Source organism: Caretta caretta, chromosome 6 (assembly GCF_965140235.1).
Source record: "Caretta caretta isolate rCarCar2 chromosome 6, rCarCar1.hap1, whole genome shotgun sequence".
NCBI lineage: Eukaryota > Metazoa > Chordata > Testudines > Cheloniidae > Caretta > Caretta caretta.
This window is the reverse complement of record NC_134211.1, coordinates 50,706,779-50,723,158: the sequence shown is the minus strand read 5'-3', so window position 1 is coordinate 50,723,158 and position 16,380 is coordinate 50,706,779. Positions and strand designations below refer to the sequence as shown.

The following is a 16,380-nucleotide window of genomic DNA, read 5'->3' as shown; positions in this document are numbered from 1 at the left end:
GGCAGGATGCAGATTTAACGTTTCTAGAACCATTAATGACTGTTTCTTGGAACAGCTGGTCCTGGAACCCACAAGGGGAGAGACAATTCTTGATTTAGTACTAAGTGGAACATAGTATCTAAGCCAAGAGGTGTATATAGCTGAACTGCTCAGCAATAGCGACCATAATATACTTAAATTTAACATCCTTGTAAGGGGGAAAATGGCAAAGAAGCCCACCCTAGTAACATTTCACTTCAAAAAGTAGTACACAAAAATGAGGAAATTAGTTACAAAGAAATTAAAAGAAACAGTCACAGGCGTTAAAGGTCTGCAAGCTGCATGGAAACTTTTAAAAAACACTATTATAGAGCCTCAAATTAAATATATATTTATATATAGTAAGGTAACTAGAAAAATGCAGAAGCAAAAAAGCATCCTTTAAAAATTAGGAGTCAAATCCTATGGAGGAAAATAGAAAAAGAGTATAAACTCTGGCAAGTCAAATGTAAAAGTATTATTAGGAAGGCCAAAAAAGAATTTGAAGAGCAACTAGCAAAAACCTAGTAGCAAAAACAATTTTAAGTACATCAAAAGCAGACAGCCGGTCAGTGGGGCCATGGATTCTCAAGCTGATAAAGGATCACTCAAGGAAGACAAGGCCATAGTGGAGAAGATAAATAAATTCTTTGCATTTGATTTTCACTGTAGAGGATGTTAGGGAGATTCCCACACCTAGGCCAGTCTTTTTAGGTGACATATCTGAAGAACTGTCCCAGATTGAGGTGCCAATCAAGGAGATTTTGGAACAAACAGATATATTAAACTGTAATATGCCACCAAGACTAGATGGTATTCAAGAGTTCTGAAGCAACTCAAATATACAATTGCATAACTACTAACTATGGTATGTAACCTATCACTTAAATCAGCCTCTGTACCAGATGTTCGGAGGATAGCTTATGTGATGCCAATTTTTATAAAAGGCTCCAGAGGCAATCCTGGCAATTAGAGGCCAGTAAGCCTAACATCTGTACCAGGCAAATTGGTTGAAACTATAGCAAAGAATAGAATTATCAGACAAATAGATGAACACAATCTGTTTGGGACGAGTCAACATGGCTTTTGTAAAGGGAAATCATGCCACATCAATTCTTTGGGGTGAGGGGGTGTTAAACATGCGGACAAGGGTGATCCACTGGATATAGTGAAGCTGGACTTTCATAACATCCTTGACAAGGTCTTTAAGGCTCTTAAGTGGAGTTGCATCCAATGAAGTGAGCTGTAGCTCACGAAAGCTTATGCTCAAATAAATTTGTTAGTGTCTAAGGTGCCGCACACAAGTACTCCTTTTCTTTAAGTGGAGTAGGCAGTTATGCGATAAGAGGGAAGATCCTCTCCTGGATCAATAACTGTTTAAAAGGCAGGAAACAAAGAGTAGGAACAAATTGTCAGTTTTCAGAAAGGAGAGAGGTAAATAACGGGGTCCCCCAAGAATCTATACTGGGACAAGTGCTGTTCAACATAGTCAAAAATGATCTGGAAAAAAGGGTAAACAGTAAGGTGGCATAGTTTGCAAAGGATACAAAAATTAGTCAAGATATTTAAGCTCAAAGCAGACTGTGAAGAGTTACAAAGGGATCTCACAAAACTGCGTGACTGGGCAACACAACGGCAGATGAAATTCAATGTTGATAAATGCAAAGTAATGCACATTAGAAAACAATCCCAACTACACATATAAAATGATGGCATCTAAATTAGCAGTTACCATCAAGAGAGAGATCTTGGAGTCATTGTGGAGAGTTCTCTGAAAACATCCACTCGATGTGCAGCAGCGGTCAAAAAAGCGAACAATGTTAGTAACCATTAGGAAATGGGTAGATAAGAAGACAGTAATGCCACTATATAAATCTATGGTACACTCAAACCTTGAATACTGTGTGCAGTTCTGGTCGCTCCATCTCAAAAAAGGTATATTAGACCTGGAAAAGGCACAGAGATGGGCAACAAAATGATGAAGGGCATGGGACAGCTTCCATATGAGGAGAGATTAAAAACATGGGTTTCAGAGGAACAGCCGTGTTAGTCTGTATTCGCAAAAAGAAAAGGAGTACTTGTGGCACCTTAGAGACTAACCAATTTATTTGAGCATGAGCTTTCGTGAGCTACAGCTCACTTCATCAGATGTTTACCGTGGAAACTGCAGCAGACTTTATATACACACAGAGAATATGAAACAATACCTCCTCCCACCCTACTGTCCTGCTGGTAATAGCTTATCTAAAGTGATCAACAGGTGGGCCATTTCCAGCACAAATCCAGGTTTTCTCACCCTCCACCCCCCACACAAATTCACTCTCCTGCTGGTGCTAGCCCATCCAAAGTGACAACTCTTTGCATAATCAAGTCGGGCTATTTCCTGCATAGATCAAGGTTTTCTCACATCCCCCCCACCCCCATACACACACAAACTCACTCTCCTGCTGGTAATAGCTCATCTAAACTGACCACTCTCCAAGTTTAAATCCAAGTTAAACCAGAACATCTGGGGGGGGGGGGGGGGGTTAGGAAAAAACAAGAAGAAACAGGCTACCTTGCATAATGACTTAGCCACTCCCAGTCTCTATTTAAGCCTAAATTAATAGTATCCAATTTGCAAATGAATTCCAATTCAGCAGTTTCTCGCTGGAGTCTGGATTTGAAGTTTTTTTGTTTTAAGATAGCGACCTTCATGTCTGTGATTGCGTGACCAGAGAGATTGAAGTGTTCTCCGACTGGTTTATGAATGTTATAATTCTTGACATCTGATTTGTGTCCATTTATTCTTTTACGTAGAGACTGTCCAGTTTGACCAATGTACATGGCAGAGGGGCATTGCTGGCACATGATGGCATATATCACATTGGTGGATGTGCAGGTGAACGAGCCTCTGATAGTGTGGCTGATGTTATTAGGCCCTGTGATGGTGTCCCCTGAATAGATGTGTGGGCACAATTGGCAACGGGCTTTGTTGCAAGGATAAGTTCCTGGGTTAGTGGTTCTGTTGTGTGGTATGTGGTTGTTGGTGAGTATTTGCTTCAGGTTGCGGGGCTGTCTGTTCAGCTTAGAAAAGAGATGACGAAGGGGGCGTGGAAGGGAATGACAGAGGTATATACAATCAGGACTGGGGTGGAGAAAGTGTTATTTACCTCTTCACATAACACAAGAGCCAAACAGAACAAAGTCAGCCAATGACATTTATAGGCAGCATGTTTAAAACAAAACATAAGGAAGTACTAATTCACATAATGCACAGTCAACTTTATTGCTTGGGGATGTTGTGAAGGCCAAAACTATAGCTGGGTTCAAAAAAGAATTAGATAAGTTCATGGAGGATGGGTCCATCAATAGCTATTAGACAAAATAGTCAGGGTGTCCCTAGGCATCTGGCTGCCTAAGGACACCCTGGATGACAGGGGATGGATCGTTTGATGGTTGCCCTGTTCTGTTCATTCCCTTTGAGCATCTGGTATTGGCTGCTGTCAGAGGATGGGATACTGGGCTAGATGGACCATTTGTTTGACCCAATATGGCCATTCTTATGTTCTAAGGCAGGGGTCAGCAACCTATGGCATGCATGCCAAAGATGACACACAAGCCAATTTTTAATGGCATGCTGCTGCCTGCTGGGTCCCAGCCACTGGCCCCGCTCAGGCCGCTGCCGAACCCAGGCCAGGACCCCAGCACGCAGCAGCGAGCCATTAGAAATCCTGCCTGCCCCAGCCCGGTCTTCTCCGCCCCCGCAGGGGCAGGGTGAAGAAGCTTGGTCCTGCCAGCTGCTGCTGCAGGGTAGGCAAGCTCCCCCCTCCCCTGCCTCTTCCCTGAGCATGCTGAGTTCCTGCCCCTCCTCCGCTCCCTCCCTGCTGCCCATCAGCTGATGGCCCTTGCGAGGGAGGGGGAGGAGTGGAGCCGTAGCACTCGGGCTGCTCCAGGGAGGAGGCGGAGAAGAGCGGGGGGAAGGGGCCGTGGAGTGGAATCAGGGCATATCCCCTCCAGCCCCCTGCCGTGAGCCGCTCTCGGCAAGGGGCTGGGAGCAACCCCAGGACCCTAGCCCACACCCCCAGCCCTCTGCCCTGACCCCTGCACCTCCCACATTCCCCACTCTGACCCTGAGCTCCAAACGGGAGCTCCTACCCCTCTCCCTACATTCTCATCTGCACCCCTCGCACCAAATGGGAGCTGCCCAGGTAAGCACTCCACATCCAAACCTCCCGCCACAACACAGAGCCCCCTCCCTCATTCTAGCTCCTGGCCAGACCCTACACCCCAACCTCCAGCCTGCTCCTCCACCCCCAGCCCTGTGCTCAGTGCAGAGAGAGGAAGAGAATGGGCTAGAACCAGGGAGAAGGTAGGTACCCACTCTGTGTGGGCAGGGCCAGGACCCCAGACTGGCAGCGGGCTCAGCTATACAGTCTGGGGTCCCGGCTGCCAGCTCCTCTCAGCCCGCTGCTGGTCTGGGGTTCTGGCTGCCAGCCCCTTGCCAGCCAGGGTCCTGGCCGCAGGCCCCGCCCAGCCTGCTGCCGGCTTAAGTGAACGGAATCCCAGGCTGGCAGCGGGCTGAGCAGGCCGGCGGCATAAGATCAGTATTTTAAATTTAATTTTAAATGAAGCTTCTTAAACATTTTGAAAACCTTGTTTACTTTACATATGACAATAGTTTAGTTATATAATATATAGACTTATAAAGACAGATCTTCTAAAAAACATTAAAATGAATTACTGGCACGCAAAACCTTAAATTAAGGTGAATAAATGAAGACTCGGCACACCACTTCTGAAAGGTTGCCGACCCCTGTTCTAAGGTTTATCCCCTCAGAATAAGAGTCAGCGTCTCTGAAAGCCAACTGTAAAAGATGAAGTACATAGGGAAATGGAAAGGTGGCATAAAGATGGAGGCCATTCTTAAGGAGATATTCAAATAAGTGATCCTTAGAACTTTAGGTAAGCGTCCAAAATGGATCTCCAAACTTTTTAAGGTTCATCACTAGCCTAACCAGTCTCTTTCACCACTCCAGCCTCCTCTTCCTCCCACCCCCAAGACATCGAACCAATGCACAAAATAAATGGGTGTTTGCAAATGCCAATTTATAATCCCCAAAAGAAAGCAGCCATACGCAGAAATTCCTAACATTATATGTTGTACCTATTTCATCCATGCACCTTAGGACCTTGAAGGAGTCACTGGCCCTTCTCAACTTTATAATTAAAGAAATAAAAGGCTATTTAAGAGAGGGGAGGAGGTTGCTGGAATCCATCCAAGTCCTAGCAGGGAAGGGAAGAGCTTCTAGATTTATATTAGATGAAATCATAAATCTTCATTCACCTTTTGCAGAGCTCTAAAGCTAAAAATAACTACAGTGCCTGCGGGACTTCAACATTTGGATTAATCAAGTCTTGTAGTGCTACAGGGAAAAAACGCTACAGGAACAAAATGCTGGATGATTTCTGGGCCAGAGCATTCAGGCAACGACGCAGTATCCAGAGAATGAACAGCCGTTTGTTTCTGGTTCAAGCAGATGTTCCAGGAGAATTACAGCAGGGGGAAAAAAAAAAAAAAATCATCTCAGGTCACAAAATAGTCTATTATAGAAGGAAAAATAGATGTTGGCCACAATGGACGGGGGCAGTCAGCCACCCCAGCTACTGTACCAAAGCCCAGTTAACGTGAGATTTGGGTGTTAGTAGAAAATTTGTTACATTACAGTCCATGATCTTGTTCGGTATACTCAGTATCCATTTGATCACAACTTTCCTCCAGCTCATTTTGGAATTCCAGTACTGAACACCCCTTAGTGTGGAGCAAGCAGAATACAATTACCATACACTATGCAAACCCTGGAAGTACTTACAAATAAGTAAATACATGATTTAGCAACTGCAGGGAAATATGGAAACAATCAGGAAACTTCAAGAGAATATAAGTGCACAGGATAAGAGATAAGGAAGATCTACCCAGTCACCTACAGTAGAACCTCAGAGTTACAAACATCTTGGGAATGGAGGTTGTTTGTAACTCTGAAATGTTCGTAATGCTGAACAAAATGTTATGGTTCTTTCAGAAGTTTACAACTGAACATTGACTTAATACAGCTTTGAAATCTTACTATGCAGAACAAAAATGCTGCTCTCCCTTTATTATTTTTAGTAGTTTACATTTAACTCAGTACTGTGCTTTATTCCCCGCTGCCTCCCCTTTTTTTTTGGGTCTCTGCTTCTGTCTGATTGTGTACTTCTGGTTCCAAATGAGGTGTGTGATTGACTGGCAAGTTCGTAACTCTGGTATTGGTAACTGACTGGTTCTATTATACTCTATATATTACGGCTCCTTTGTTATGCTACTATTTTGTCCCATTGTGTTTTCAGTACATCAAGCAATGGGACTTGCTGCAACTTCCCTTAGGAGACTCCTCCTAGATCTTGCCGCTTGGAAGTTTTTCCTGATAGCTGGTCTAAGGGTATGTCTACACAGCTGACGTTAAAGCGCTGCTGTGGCATCCGTGGCTGTGTAGTCGTGGCTCCAGCACTGTAATAAAACCACCTCCAAGAGGAGAATAGCTCCCAGCACTTGTATAAACCACTTTAGCCTCAATTTTGCTGATGTAGTATGCCTTATACTTTCCACAATGTTGAGAAGTAGAAGCCCTCTTTCCTCTCTCCTGCTGAGTTGTTTGTCAATGATAATTCCCGTTTGTGGCTTCCCCTTCTGACCACCGCTCCCAGGCCCTCAAATGAAGCTTTGCAGATGCCACTTCCATTGCAGTGTTTTGGCTAGCAAGTGGGAGTCCATGTTAATAACACTGTATACCAGTAGGTAGTTCTTAGTCCACTCCCCGACTCTGCACTGGAATACATACACTTGAAAGGTTATACCTTCCCTTCTCTTTCCAGGAGGTCTGTTTTCGCAGGAAGATTGTCACCTTTACATCTTCTGACAAGATTCCTTGTCACGTGGAGCCTTAGCACATTCTCTTGGTTATCATCTCCACTTGGATGACAGAAGGAAGACTGTTGTCCTCGTTTCCCCAATAGATCATGTTTCTCTGGTGCCACCTTAGCAACAGTACAACTTGTTGTGGACCTTTCACAGTTCGTTTAGCTACAATGATTTTAGAGTGGGTGTAGGCCTTTAAGGTAAGTGCTACTGCAAAGGAAATTAACAACACACTTGTCTGCAGTTGAGGGAAAACAATTAATGATTGTATGTTCAAAGTCATAAAATAGAAGGGGAAAACATATGACATATCAGAAGTCTGCTTTCTGTGTTTTGATTGACATGCTTAATTAGATCTCAATGTACGATTCAGATAGTCATTAACAATATACTGCACTTAGCTCAAGGAGAATGAAAGGCGAAAGAGAGCGCGCGCATTCAAACAAACATTCATTTCAGTAACTTACTTTAGGGTCTGCACACTTGAACTTTAACCTTTCCACCATCTCCAGCATGGCCACCTTCAGGTCAACGGGTTCTCTATTCTACAAGGAAGGGAGGACAGAGGTCACTAAACAGTACTCGTTTTAACTCTACCAAGCACAACAAGGATTTTCACAGGACAATGGGAGGCAGCAATTTTTCAGCTAATTCTATCAGCCATGTTGCAGTGAGCCCATGAATACATTTCCCTTCTCTTCTAGGACTATTTTTGTTCAGGCAAAAGGCACAAGGGGAAGAAAAAAAAAAAGCCGCCAAGTGAGCTGGGAAAACTATTGGAATGAAAATTAAATGCAATTGCACAGGCTGACTCATTCATTGCTTCGTCTCGTGGCTCAGCTGCACCCATGTTCACTGAATTAGGGTCCAATCCTAGAAGATGCTCATTGCCTCTCAATTAGTATTAAAGCCAATGGCTCAGTAACTTGCAGGAGGCACTCAGCACTTTACAGGATAAGGCTCTTACTAAGGATCTGCAAGAATGGGTGGCCTGGGTCCATGTAACATTTATATTCTATTATGAGCACTGGCTGCCTGATAATTTAATCTTGCACTTTTTGTATATCCATTTATAAATCGGAGCAGAGAGAGAGATTAAAAAAGGAAAGAACTAATTAAGGAAGCAATCAAGAGTTCATACTTCAGGAGAGAGAAGTGAAGTGATAGGCACTTATGGAATCCCTGGAATATTCATTTCCTTTGCTTCAACTGTTCCTCTCAAATAAGTGTAATTTTACTTTTTGCAGAGAATGATCGCAGTGACAAATACAAGAGTTAAACAGCAATCTTAAGGCAGTTTTCTCCAAGACATGGGTCAGACCTATCTACAGCAGCTATCAGAATACTGACACCTCATGGAAAACATTCTATTATACCAGCACAGAAGGGATAAAAGAAAGCAAGTAAGCCTCATTGTCCATCTCTGCAGAGGCTACCCACAACTCCAGTGCAAGAAATGCTTGTAGTTGCACAGCAAGCCAGGACTTTTTGTTGCCAGCTGCCATTTTGAATTTTTCCTCATCTCCTCAGCGACCACCCTGTGTGGTCACCAGCACCACTGGTCAGAGAGGCCCTGGCACGAAATACAAATACATGACTGGGCTCAAAAGCCAAGAGAAAAAGAGAGACAGACAGACACACCACAACCTAGAGCCTCTGATACCTCCAGCTGACAGACACCACTGCTAGTCCGAAATACAGTGCCAACAATTCTTACTGCCTGCTTGCGGGGGCAGAAGCAGCACCCCCAAAAGCACACAGGAAAAACAGCACAGGCAGTAACCAAGAGCCCCACAAGCAAGAGCCAACAAACCAACTGAGTCCAACCATGATTGGGGGTGCGGTCCAACCCCCCCCAAGGAAGAGCCATATTGTAGTTGGGCCACACTGGATTTGTCTACACTGCAGCTGGAAGAGAGCCTTCCGGCCTGGGTAGATGGACTCAGAGGTGATGCGTGGGGGGGGGGGAGGGGCGACATGTGCCCCCCCACAAATTTATGCCAGCATTTGCCAGCCAGGCCTCCTCCTTGGGCAGCAGCTCCTGGAGCTGGCAAGCTGCAACCACAGGGAGAGGCACCAGCAAACAGCTGGGGGCTACAGGGAGGGGCTGTTGCTTTAGCTTCACGGGGAGAAGTAGCAGCAAACACCTGAAAGCTGCAGGGAGGGGCCACTGAGGGAAGAGGGGGACGCATGACTCAAGCTGTTGGAGGGGACCTTTAAATTGTGCCTCCTACCCCTCCACACCCATTAGCAGGTATCAGCCATCTCTGGATGGACTTATGCTAACAGGGCTTGAGCTAGAGCGCAAAAATAGCAGTGAGACGTTGCAGCTCGGGTGCCATAACCGACTCCCTGGATCGGAGCTCATGCAGCTAGCCCAAGTTTCCACCAGAGCCATAGTGTCCACACTGATACTTTCAATGCACTACTTTGAGCCCTGCCAGCATAAATCTGTCTTCCTGGGTTGGGAGGCTCACTCCCAGCTGCAGTGTAGACAAACCCAATGTGGCCATGTCCTGTGGGGTGCTGTTCCCACTGCTCCTTCTGTACAATGGAAAGACATATTCAAACATCACTGAGCCAAACCCAGAATAGCTGAAAATGGGACTGGGGTGGAGGGGAGGGTTGGTCTATTTCGTTTTGCACTCTGCCTCAAAATGGACAAGGCTTGGTTTGTGGGCAGTGTTTGGGAGGATAGCACTCCTTCCTCCCCCCAGTTCAATCCCTAGCCTAGGAACAGTGCAGTTTTATGCAAGGGCTAGCCACAATCCCAATCCTCCAGTTCTCAAACCCCATCTGTTGCTCCTGAGGTTTGATAATGCTCTAAAATGGGAAAAGATGAGGCAAGGGCTGGAGTGATTTAGCTGAAGGCTGGGCCTCTGCAAAGGGCAATGGCTTCTTTCAAAAGGTATGGCAACAGCGATGCAACTTTTGCTTCCTGAAAGTATCCTGGGTGAACCAGCCAGGATTTCTTCAGTAATTGCTGCTGAGGAGCCGCTCTGAACTGCTCCCATTCTATCCGTCATGGTCTGTCCCTTAGCCCAAAATGCACCCCTCCATTTCAGGATGATTCTGCTTATAGTGAATGTTTCCGATGTCTTCCTTTAAAAAAAAAGGAAGTATTACTTGGGACAGCTGCATCAAAACAGAAATACTGTGTTCACAATGTCATCTGCTTCTATTGCTCATTCCTCATTGAAGCCTACCTAATTAAGGTGTTCATATAGCCCCAGTCAGTTTCCAGGCATAGTATCCTCTGTTCCTTGAGCAATCAATTATGACATCACACGTTCAGATTAGTGTTAGGATACAGATATTCAGGCCTATCTGTAAAGGCCTAGACTCTAAGAATTTAGGTGTATTCTTATCACTTAGCTAGGTATAAAAGAAAGAATCAAAATCACTGTCTGCCAGTGTAAGGTCCTTCTCTTACTGTGACAGTCTGAGGCCCTGTACTTAGGCTAAGGCCTTTGGCTAAGCACCAGAGGCAGCCATAAGCTGGGAAGCGACCGGTCACATCCTCATATTCCAAACTAGTCACATTGAAAGAAGGTGCTATTGGGCTGTTAGGAATACAATCCTGTCCTGATAATGCCTATTGCCTCCAGAGAAAGGGAAGTGCCTAGAAGATGTAAAAGGAAACTTAGTTTGATGGGTTTCAGAGTAGCAGCCATGTTAGTCTGTATTCGCTAAAAGAAAAGGAGTACTTGTGGCACCTTAGAGACTAACAAATTTATTTGAGCATAAGCTTTCGTGAGCTACAGCTCACTTCGTCGGAAAGCATCCTGTCTGGCAAGAACTCACTTATCAATAGCTGGGATGTGAAATCCTCACTTCTGTATTGTTTTGTCACTAGAGTTCCCACTTTGCTATTGTTTGTCTGTATAATCTCTGACTGGTTCTATGATTGTTCCTGTCTGCTATATAATTAATTTTGCTGGGTGTAAACTAATTAAGGTGGTGGGATATGATTGGTTACATAATCATGTTACAATATGTTAGGATTGGTTAGTTAAATTTCAGGAAAATGATTGGTTAAGGTATAGCTAAGCGGATCTCAAGTTTTACTATACAATCTGCAGTCAATCAGGAAGTGAGTGTGTGCATGGGTGGGAAATGGGAACAGGGAATGGTGGTGGGGAAATTGGAATCATGTTTAGCTAAAGGGGGAAATGGGAAAAGGGACACAGGTAAGCCTCTGTGGTGTCAGAGCTGGGAAGAGGGACACTAAGGAAGGAAACTGGAATCATGCTCGCTGGAAGTTCACCCCAATAAACATCGAATTGTTTGCACCTTTGGACTTCGGGTATTGTTGCTCTCTGTTCATGCGAGAAGGACCAGGGAAGGAAGTGGGTGAAGGAATAAGCCCCTTAACAATTAGGATTTCAAAGGGGGCAGAAGCAGCAGGAACAGACAAAAATCAAAAGCAACAAAGATCTTATTTGTATACAGGTGCTCCAAGTAATCAACCAAATAAACTATTAAAATATGGTATAAGCAGGATTGTTTCCAAATAGAAGTTTTTCCAATGAGGTACCAATGGCAAGTGTCCTGAAGGACTAGTCTGACACGAGACAGAAGGCAGAGTGATTTAAACAATGCAAGCAGCATCCCTGTCAAGGTTCCTTCCCCACTCTGAACTCTAGGGTACAGATGTGGGGACCTGCATGAAAAACCTCCTAAGCTTATCTTTACCAGCTTAGGTCAAAACTTCCCCAAGGTACAAAATATTCCACCCTTTGTCCTTGGGATTGGCCGCTACCACCACCAAACTAATACTGGTTACTGGGGAAGAGCTGTTTGGACGCGTATTTTCCCACAAAATACTTCCCAAAACCTTGCACCCCACTTCCTGGACAAGGTTTGGTAAAAAGCCTCACCAATTTCCTAGGTGACTACAGACCCAGACCCTTGGATCTTAAGAACAATGAACAATCCTCCCAACACTTGCACCCCCCCCCCTTTCCTGGGAAATGTTGGATAAAAAGCCTCACCAATTTGCATAGGTGACCACAGACCTAAACCCTTGGATCTGAGAACAATGAAAAATCATTCAGTTTTCTTACAAGAAGACTTAATAAAAATAGTAGTAAATAGAAATAAAGAAATCCCCCCTGAAAAATCAGGATGGTAGATACCTTACAGGGTAATTAGATTCAAAAACAGAGAACCCCTCTAGGAAAAACCTTAAGTTACAAAAAAGATACACAGACAGAAATAGTTATTCTATTCAGCACAGTTCTTTTCTCAGCCATTTAAAGAAATCATAATCTAACACATACCTAGCTAGACTACTTACTAAAAGTTCTAAGACTCCATTCCTGGTCTATCCCCGGCAGAAAAACAGCATATAGACAGACACACAGACCCTTTGTTTCTCTCCCTCCTCCCAGCTTTTGAAAGTATCTTGTCTCCTCATTGGTCATTTTGGTCAGGTGCCAGCGAGGTTACCTTTAGCTTCTTAACCCTTTACAGGTGAGAGGAGCTTTCCCCTGGCCAGGAGGGATTTCAAAGGGGTTTACCCTTCCCTTTATATTTATGACAATCCCAATGATCCTTATCACACACCCAGAGACAGAAAACAAGAGCATTTTTCCTCTCAAAAGACATTAAATGTCAAAGCAGAGAGATTTGAGCATGTTCCATCTGATGTAAACTTCTGTGCTCTAGATCCTCCACAGTAGCTCCTATGATCCTAGTTCAGAGACTAGGATCAGCTTGGGGCATTTCCTGAGTCTTTCGTTTCACTTGCCATGTGGCTCTTCCATAGCATTAAAACATCATCCAAAATATTTTGGATAAATAAGCTATCCGAGTATGACTTTTGAAAGTCATACAGGGCTGGTTATTCTCACCTGTTCACAAGGTATCAATGCCATTATTTGGAGCATGCTCTTTTGGAAAGGAGAGTTGAGTCTGAACACACATTCTAAAACTAGGACAATCCAAGCCACTGCTAAAAATGTTTCTTACCCATTAAAGATTCTCTCTCCACTGTGGATACAGGAGTACAGCCAGCAATTTGAAGTTTGCAAAAACCTAACCAACTTTATCCCTCCACCCACCTGACTGAAGCAGATCGATTACATACTTAGTACTGCAGGCCTACCATTTCACAAATAAGGGTACAGAGAAATCTCAATGCTCACTGATTTCACTGAGTCCAGAGCACTCAGTATCCTGCAGGACAGAACTTCTATAGCAGGTGAAGTTAGATATAGACACCCTGCTAGGAACTCAGTAAGAAGCAGGATGAACAACAAGAAATTGCTAGTTCATTTCAAGAAACAGTGCTCTAAGGAAATTAAAATTGCACCTAGTATCTTTATCTGTAATAGAGATGGGAGCAACATGGTTAGATGTGGGTAAATATGAACCAGGAGTGTATGCAGTTAATTTAGTCTGTGAACTTTGGGATAAAAAAAATTTAAAACAGGAAAACATGTGCCAGGGGTGCGATTCTATGCTGCCCAAGAAGAGACGGGGTCAGGGCTCAGGTGGCTAAAAGCCTAAGTTATGGCAACCTCCAGGGGCTGTGCTCTGGGTCAGTGTTGCAACCACCACTCAGTGAAAGTCACCATCTGGACCTTGAAAAGTCTCCAGATGGAGCAAAAAACTCTCTAAACTCCCAAGAGCCTGTATTTTATCAGACTGTGGCTATCCGGGTGATCGTTTTCTATTGGCTGCTGTCATCGCATGGTACAAAGAAGCCCCACCTCCACACTACTTTCTGGATTTGATGCCTGACTCCACTGCTAGTGAAGTCATGGACTTCAGCGGGGGCAGCCCCTCCATCTTTTCCTAAACAGGAGCAGTCTTGTAACCAACACTAGCCTCTCACAGTTTGTATGGCAACTTCCAACTTATCTGTATGTATATATATATCTTCTTACTCTGTGTTCCATTCTATGCATCCAATGAAGTGAGCTGTAGCCTACGAAACCTTATGCTCTAATAAATTTGTTAGTCTCTAAGGTGCCACAAGTACTCCTGTTCGTTTTGCAGATACAGACTAACACGGCTGCTACTCTGAAACATGACTGAAATGTCTTGCTACTTGGTAAAGCTTTATAGATTTGTTTGCAGGGACACATTTTAATGAAATATTTCCTCTCTCCTTGTTTCTTTTTGTAATTTTTGGAAAAAGGTGATCAACATATGAATTACATCAGTGTGCCCCTGAATGATTCAGTATGGGTTTTATTCAACTTGTGGCGGAGTCAGTTGTAAATGTCACACTTTTGAATGCTACTGTAGCATGCAATTTGAAATAAAAATCCACAAGTATAAAAGCTAAAAAGAAAAAGGCTGCTTCTCTGATAGATGTGGTAAACATTAGGACAGCTATAGACGCACTCATTGGAGTTTTAAAATAATTAAAACCAAATTTTAAATAAAGTGAATACAGGCATCAAGACTACCAATTGCCTTTCTTCCACATGGCTGCGGAGATAGAACTGTCCTTTTCAACAAAAGGACCCGACTGTTCTCATGCAAAGGTTTCCCCTTTCAGATATACTGTAACAAGATTTAAGTGTTCTGGGTGAAGTGCCGGAGGGTGGACAGAGCTCTGGGGAAGCATTATGGGTAACACAAGGCCGACAGACAGACAAGAGATTCTGTGTAGGAGATGGTAAGGCTGCTAAACAGGTGGTGCTGCTTCTTCTTCTTCTTCTTCAATGCTTAGCTGAACAATCTGCCATACCACTCGTTCACCATTTGGTCCATTCCTGTGTGGCCGCAAGGGCTTAACCAACTGAAAGTTCGATGTTGGAACAGACTTGATGCACCCATGTAATTGGGGGGGGGGAGGGGGGAGGGGGAAGAGGTCTGCCTCTGGGTTGCCTCCACTCCTCAGTTAGCGGAATTATATCCTGGATGTTACAAGCCACCCAGAAAATGGAGTTTGCTGGAATGCCTTGTGGCATTCTGGCGATATGTCTAAAAAGCGTAAAATGCTGGTTATGGACAATGGACCCAGTAGTCTGTAGACTGGAGCAACAGTAAACATCTGCATTACAAAGAAAGTCATTCCACTTTATGCCCAATATACGATGTTGGCATTTTGTGTGGAAAGCCTCCAGCTTTGTCCAGTCTGAGCAACATAATGTCCATGTTTCGCAGCTGCACAGCAGAGGATTCAGGATCTATTTGAGTTGTATTTGGTTGTTGTGTTGAGATGATGTTGATTCCACATTCATCGTAAATGACCCTTTGTAAAGGGCTGTGGGTGATCAACGTCTATGGGGGGATTGATGTGTGCTGGGTGTCTGGGGGATGCCAGGGGCTGGTGGGTGCTGCGTGTCTACAGGAATGCAAGGTGCTGCATGGTAAGTGCCTGCAAGAGGTGGGGGAGGCAGGTAGCTCAGTGCTGAGAGTCTCTTCCCTGCTGAGCCCAGTGGGACCATTTGCAGCCAGAGGCTCCATCCTCCACACAGCTGGGTCCTGAGTGACAACAGGTCAGACTGCAGCAGCTGCTTGCCGCTGCCTACAGGTATGCAAGGAGCAACTGGTGTCACTGCATTTCCCCTCGCTCCCCTCCTGCCAAATTCTGACACCCCTGACGTGCGCATGGACAGGTGCCTCCAACTCCAAGCAAGGCCTGACCGGAACTGAAGCTCACTCCCTGAGCATGGGCAAAAGCAAGTGTCACCAGAGTATCCACAAATTTATTTATAAGTCACTGTTCAGAGACTTGGTACAGGAAAGCCTGAAAAAAATCTTTTGAAGACCTAAAAAGATGCTAGATTAGCAACAAATTTGCTAAACTGGCAACACTGCCCCAAACTGTCTACTTGCTGCAACACACCCTGTCACCCCTGCCCCCAATGCCAGGGCTTGTGAAGGCTAACTCTCAAGGACTCCTTATGGCTGTCTCCACAATACCTGCCCCAGACCTGTCCCTTCCAGATCCGGGGCTTTTAGAGCCGCTTACACCATTTCAGCCTTTTTACCCTGAACAAAGGAGCTGGAATGGAGGGGGCAGGGGGAAGGATCCTACCCCTTGTTTTTAAAGGGATGCTAAGGACCCACAGCTCCAGTTCAAGTCACTGGAAGCTATGGGTGTTCAGCACATCTGAAGTAAGTCCCTCAATGAAATGGGCATTCATTAATCCTGTTGCATTACTTGCCTTGTTCTAATCAGCAACTACTCGAGCGCCAAAAGAAAATCCAATACCAATTTCAAAAAAACATAAGGTTCTCTCCAGGGGTCAGACCATATACTTCTCTTTCAAACCAAAAATTCATTAACAGAACCACCACCCTTCACCTCCTCCAACCCTGGCAATGCTTGGATTCAGATTCCAATTTAGCAGGTCAGGCCCATCTTTAATTTTCTGGGACTTGGAACCCTTAGCCAAAGAAGGACTTTGACAAACAAGAACAAGATTTCAGTCTGTTATCCAGCCCCTTCACCTCTGCGAATG

At 44.6% G+C, this 16,380-nt stretch overlaps 1 protein-coding gene across 8 annotated transcripts in view; it reads right to left on the bottom strand.

The window, feature by feature from the left end:
- TRIM44 (tripartite motif containing 44) overlaps positions 1 to 16,380 on the bottom strand; it is a 106,573-nt gene that overhangs the window by 86,461 nt on the left and 3,732 nt on the right. For 7 of the 8 annotated variants that reach the window (XR_007357028.2, XR_007357029.2, XR_007357030.2 and 4 more), the window contains exon 2: positions 7,420 to 7,497. The exons of the other annotated variant lie outside the window; for it this stretch is intronic. Coding sequence is in view for 4 of the 7 variants with exons in the window: in XM_075129517.1 (XP_074985618.1) it covers positions 7,420 to 7,497 (78 nt within the window). In the remaining 3 variants the exon portion in view is untranslated. The remainder of the gene's footprint in view (positions 1 to 7,419; positions 7,498 to 16,380) is intronic. 8 annotated transcript variants of the gene reach the window in all.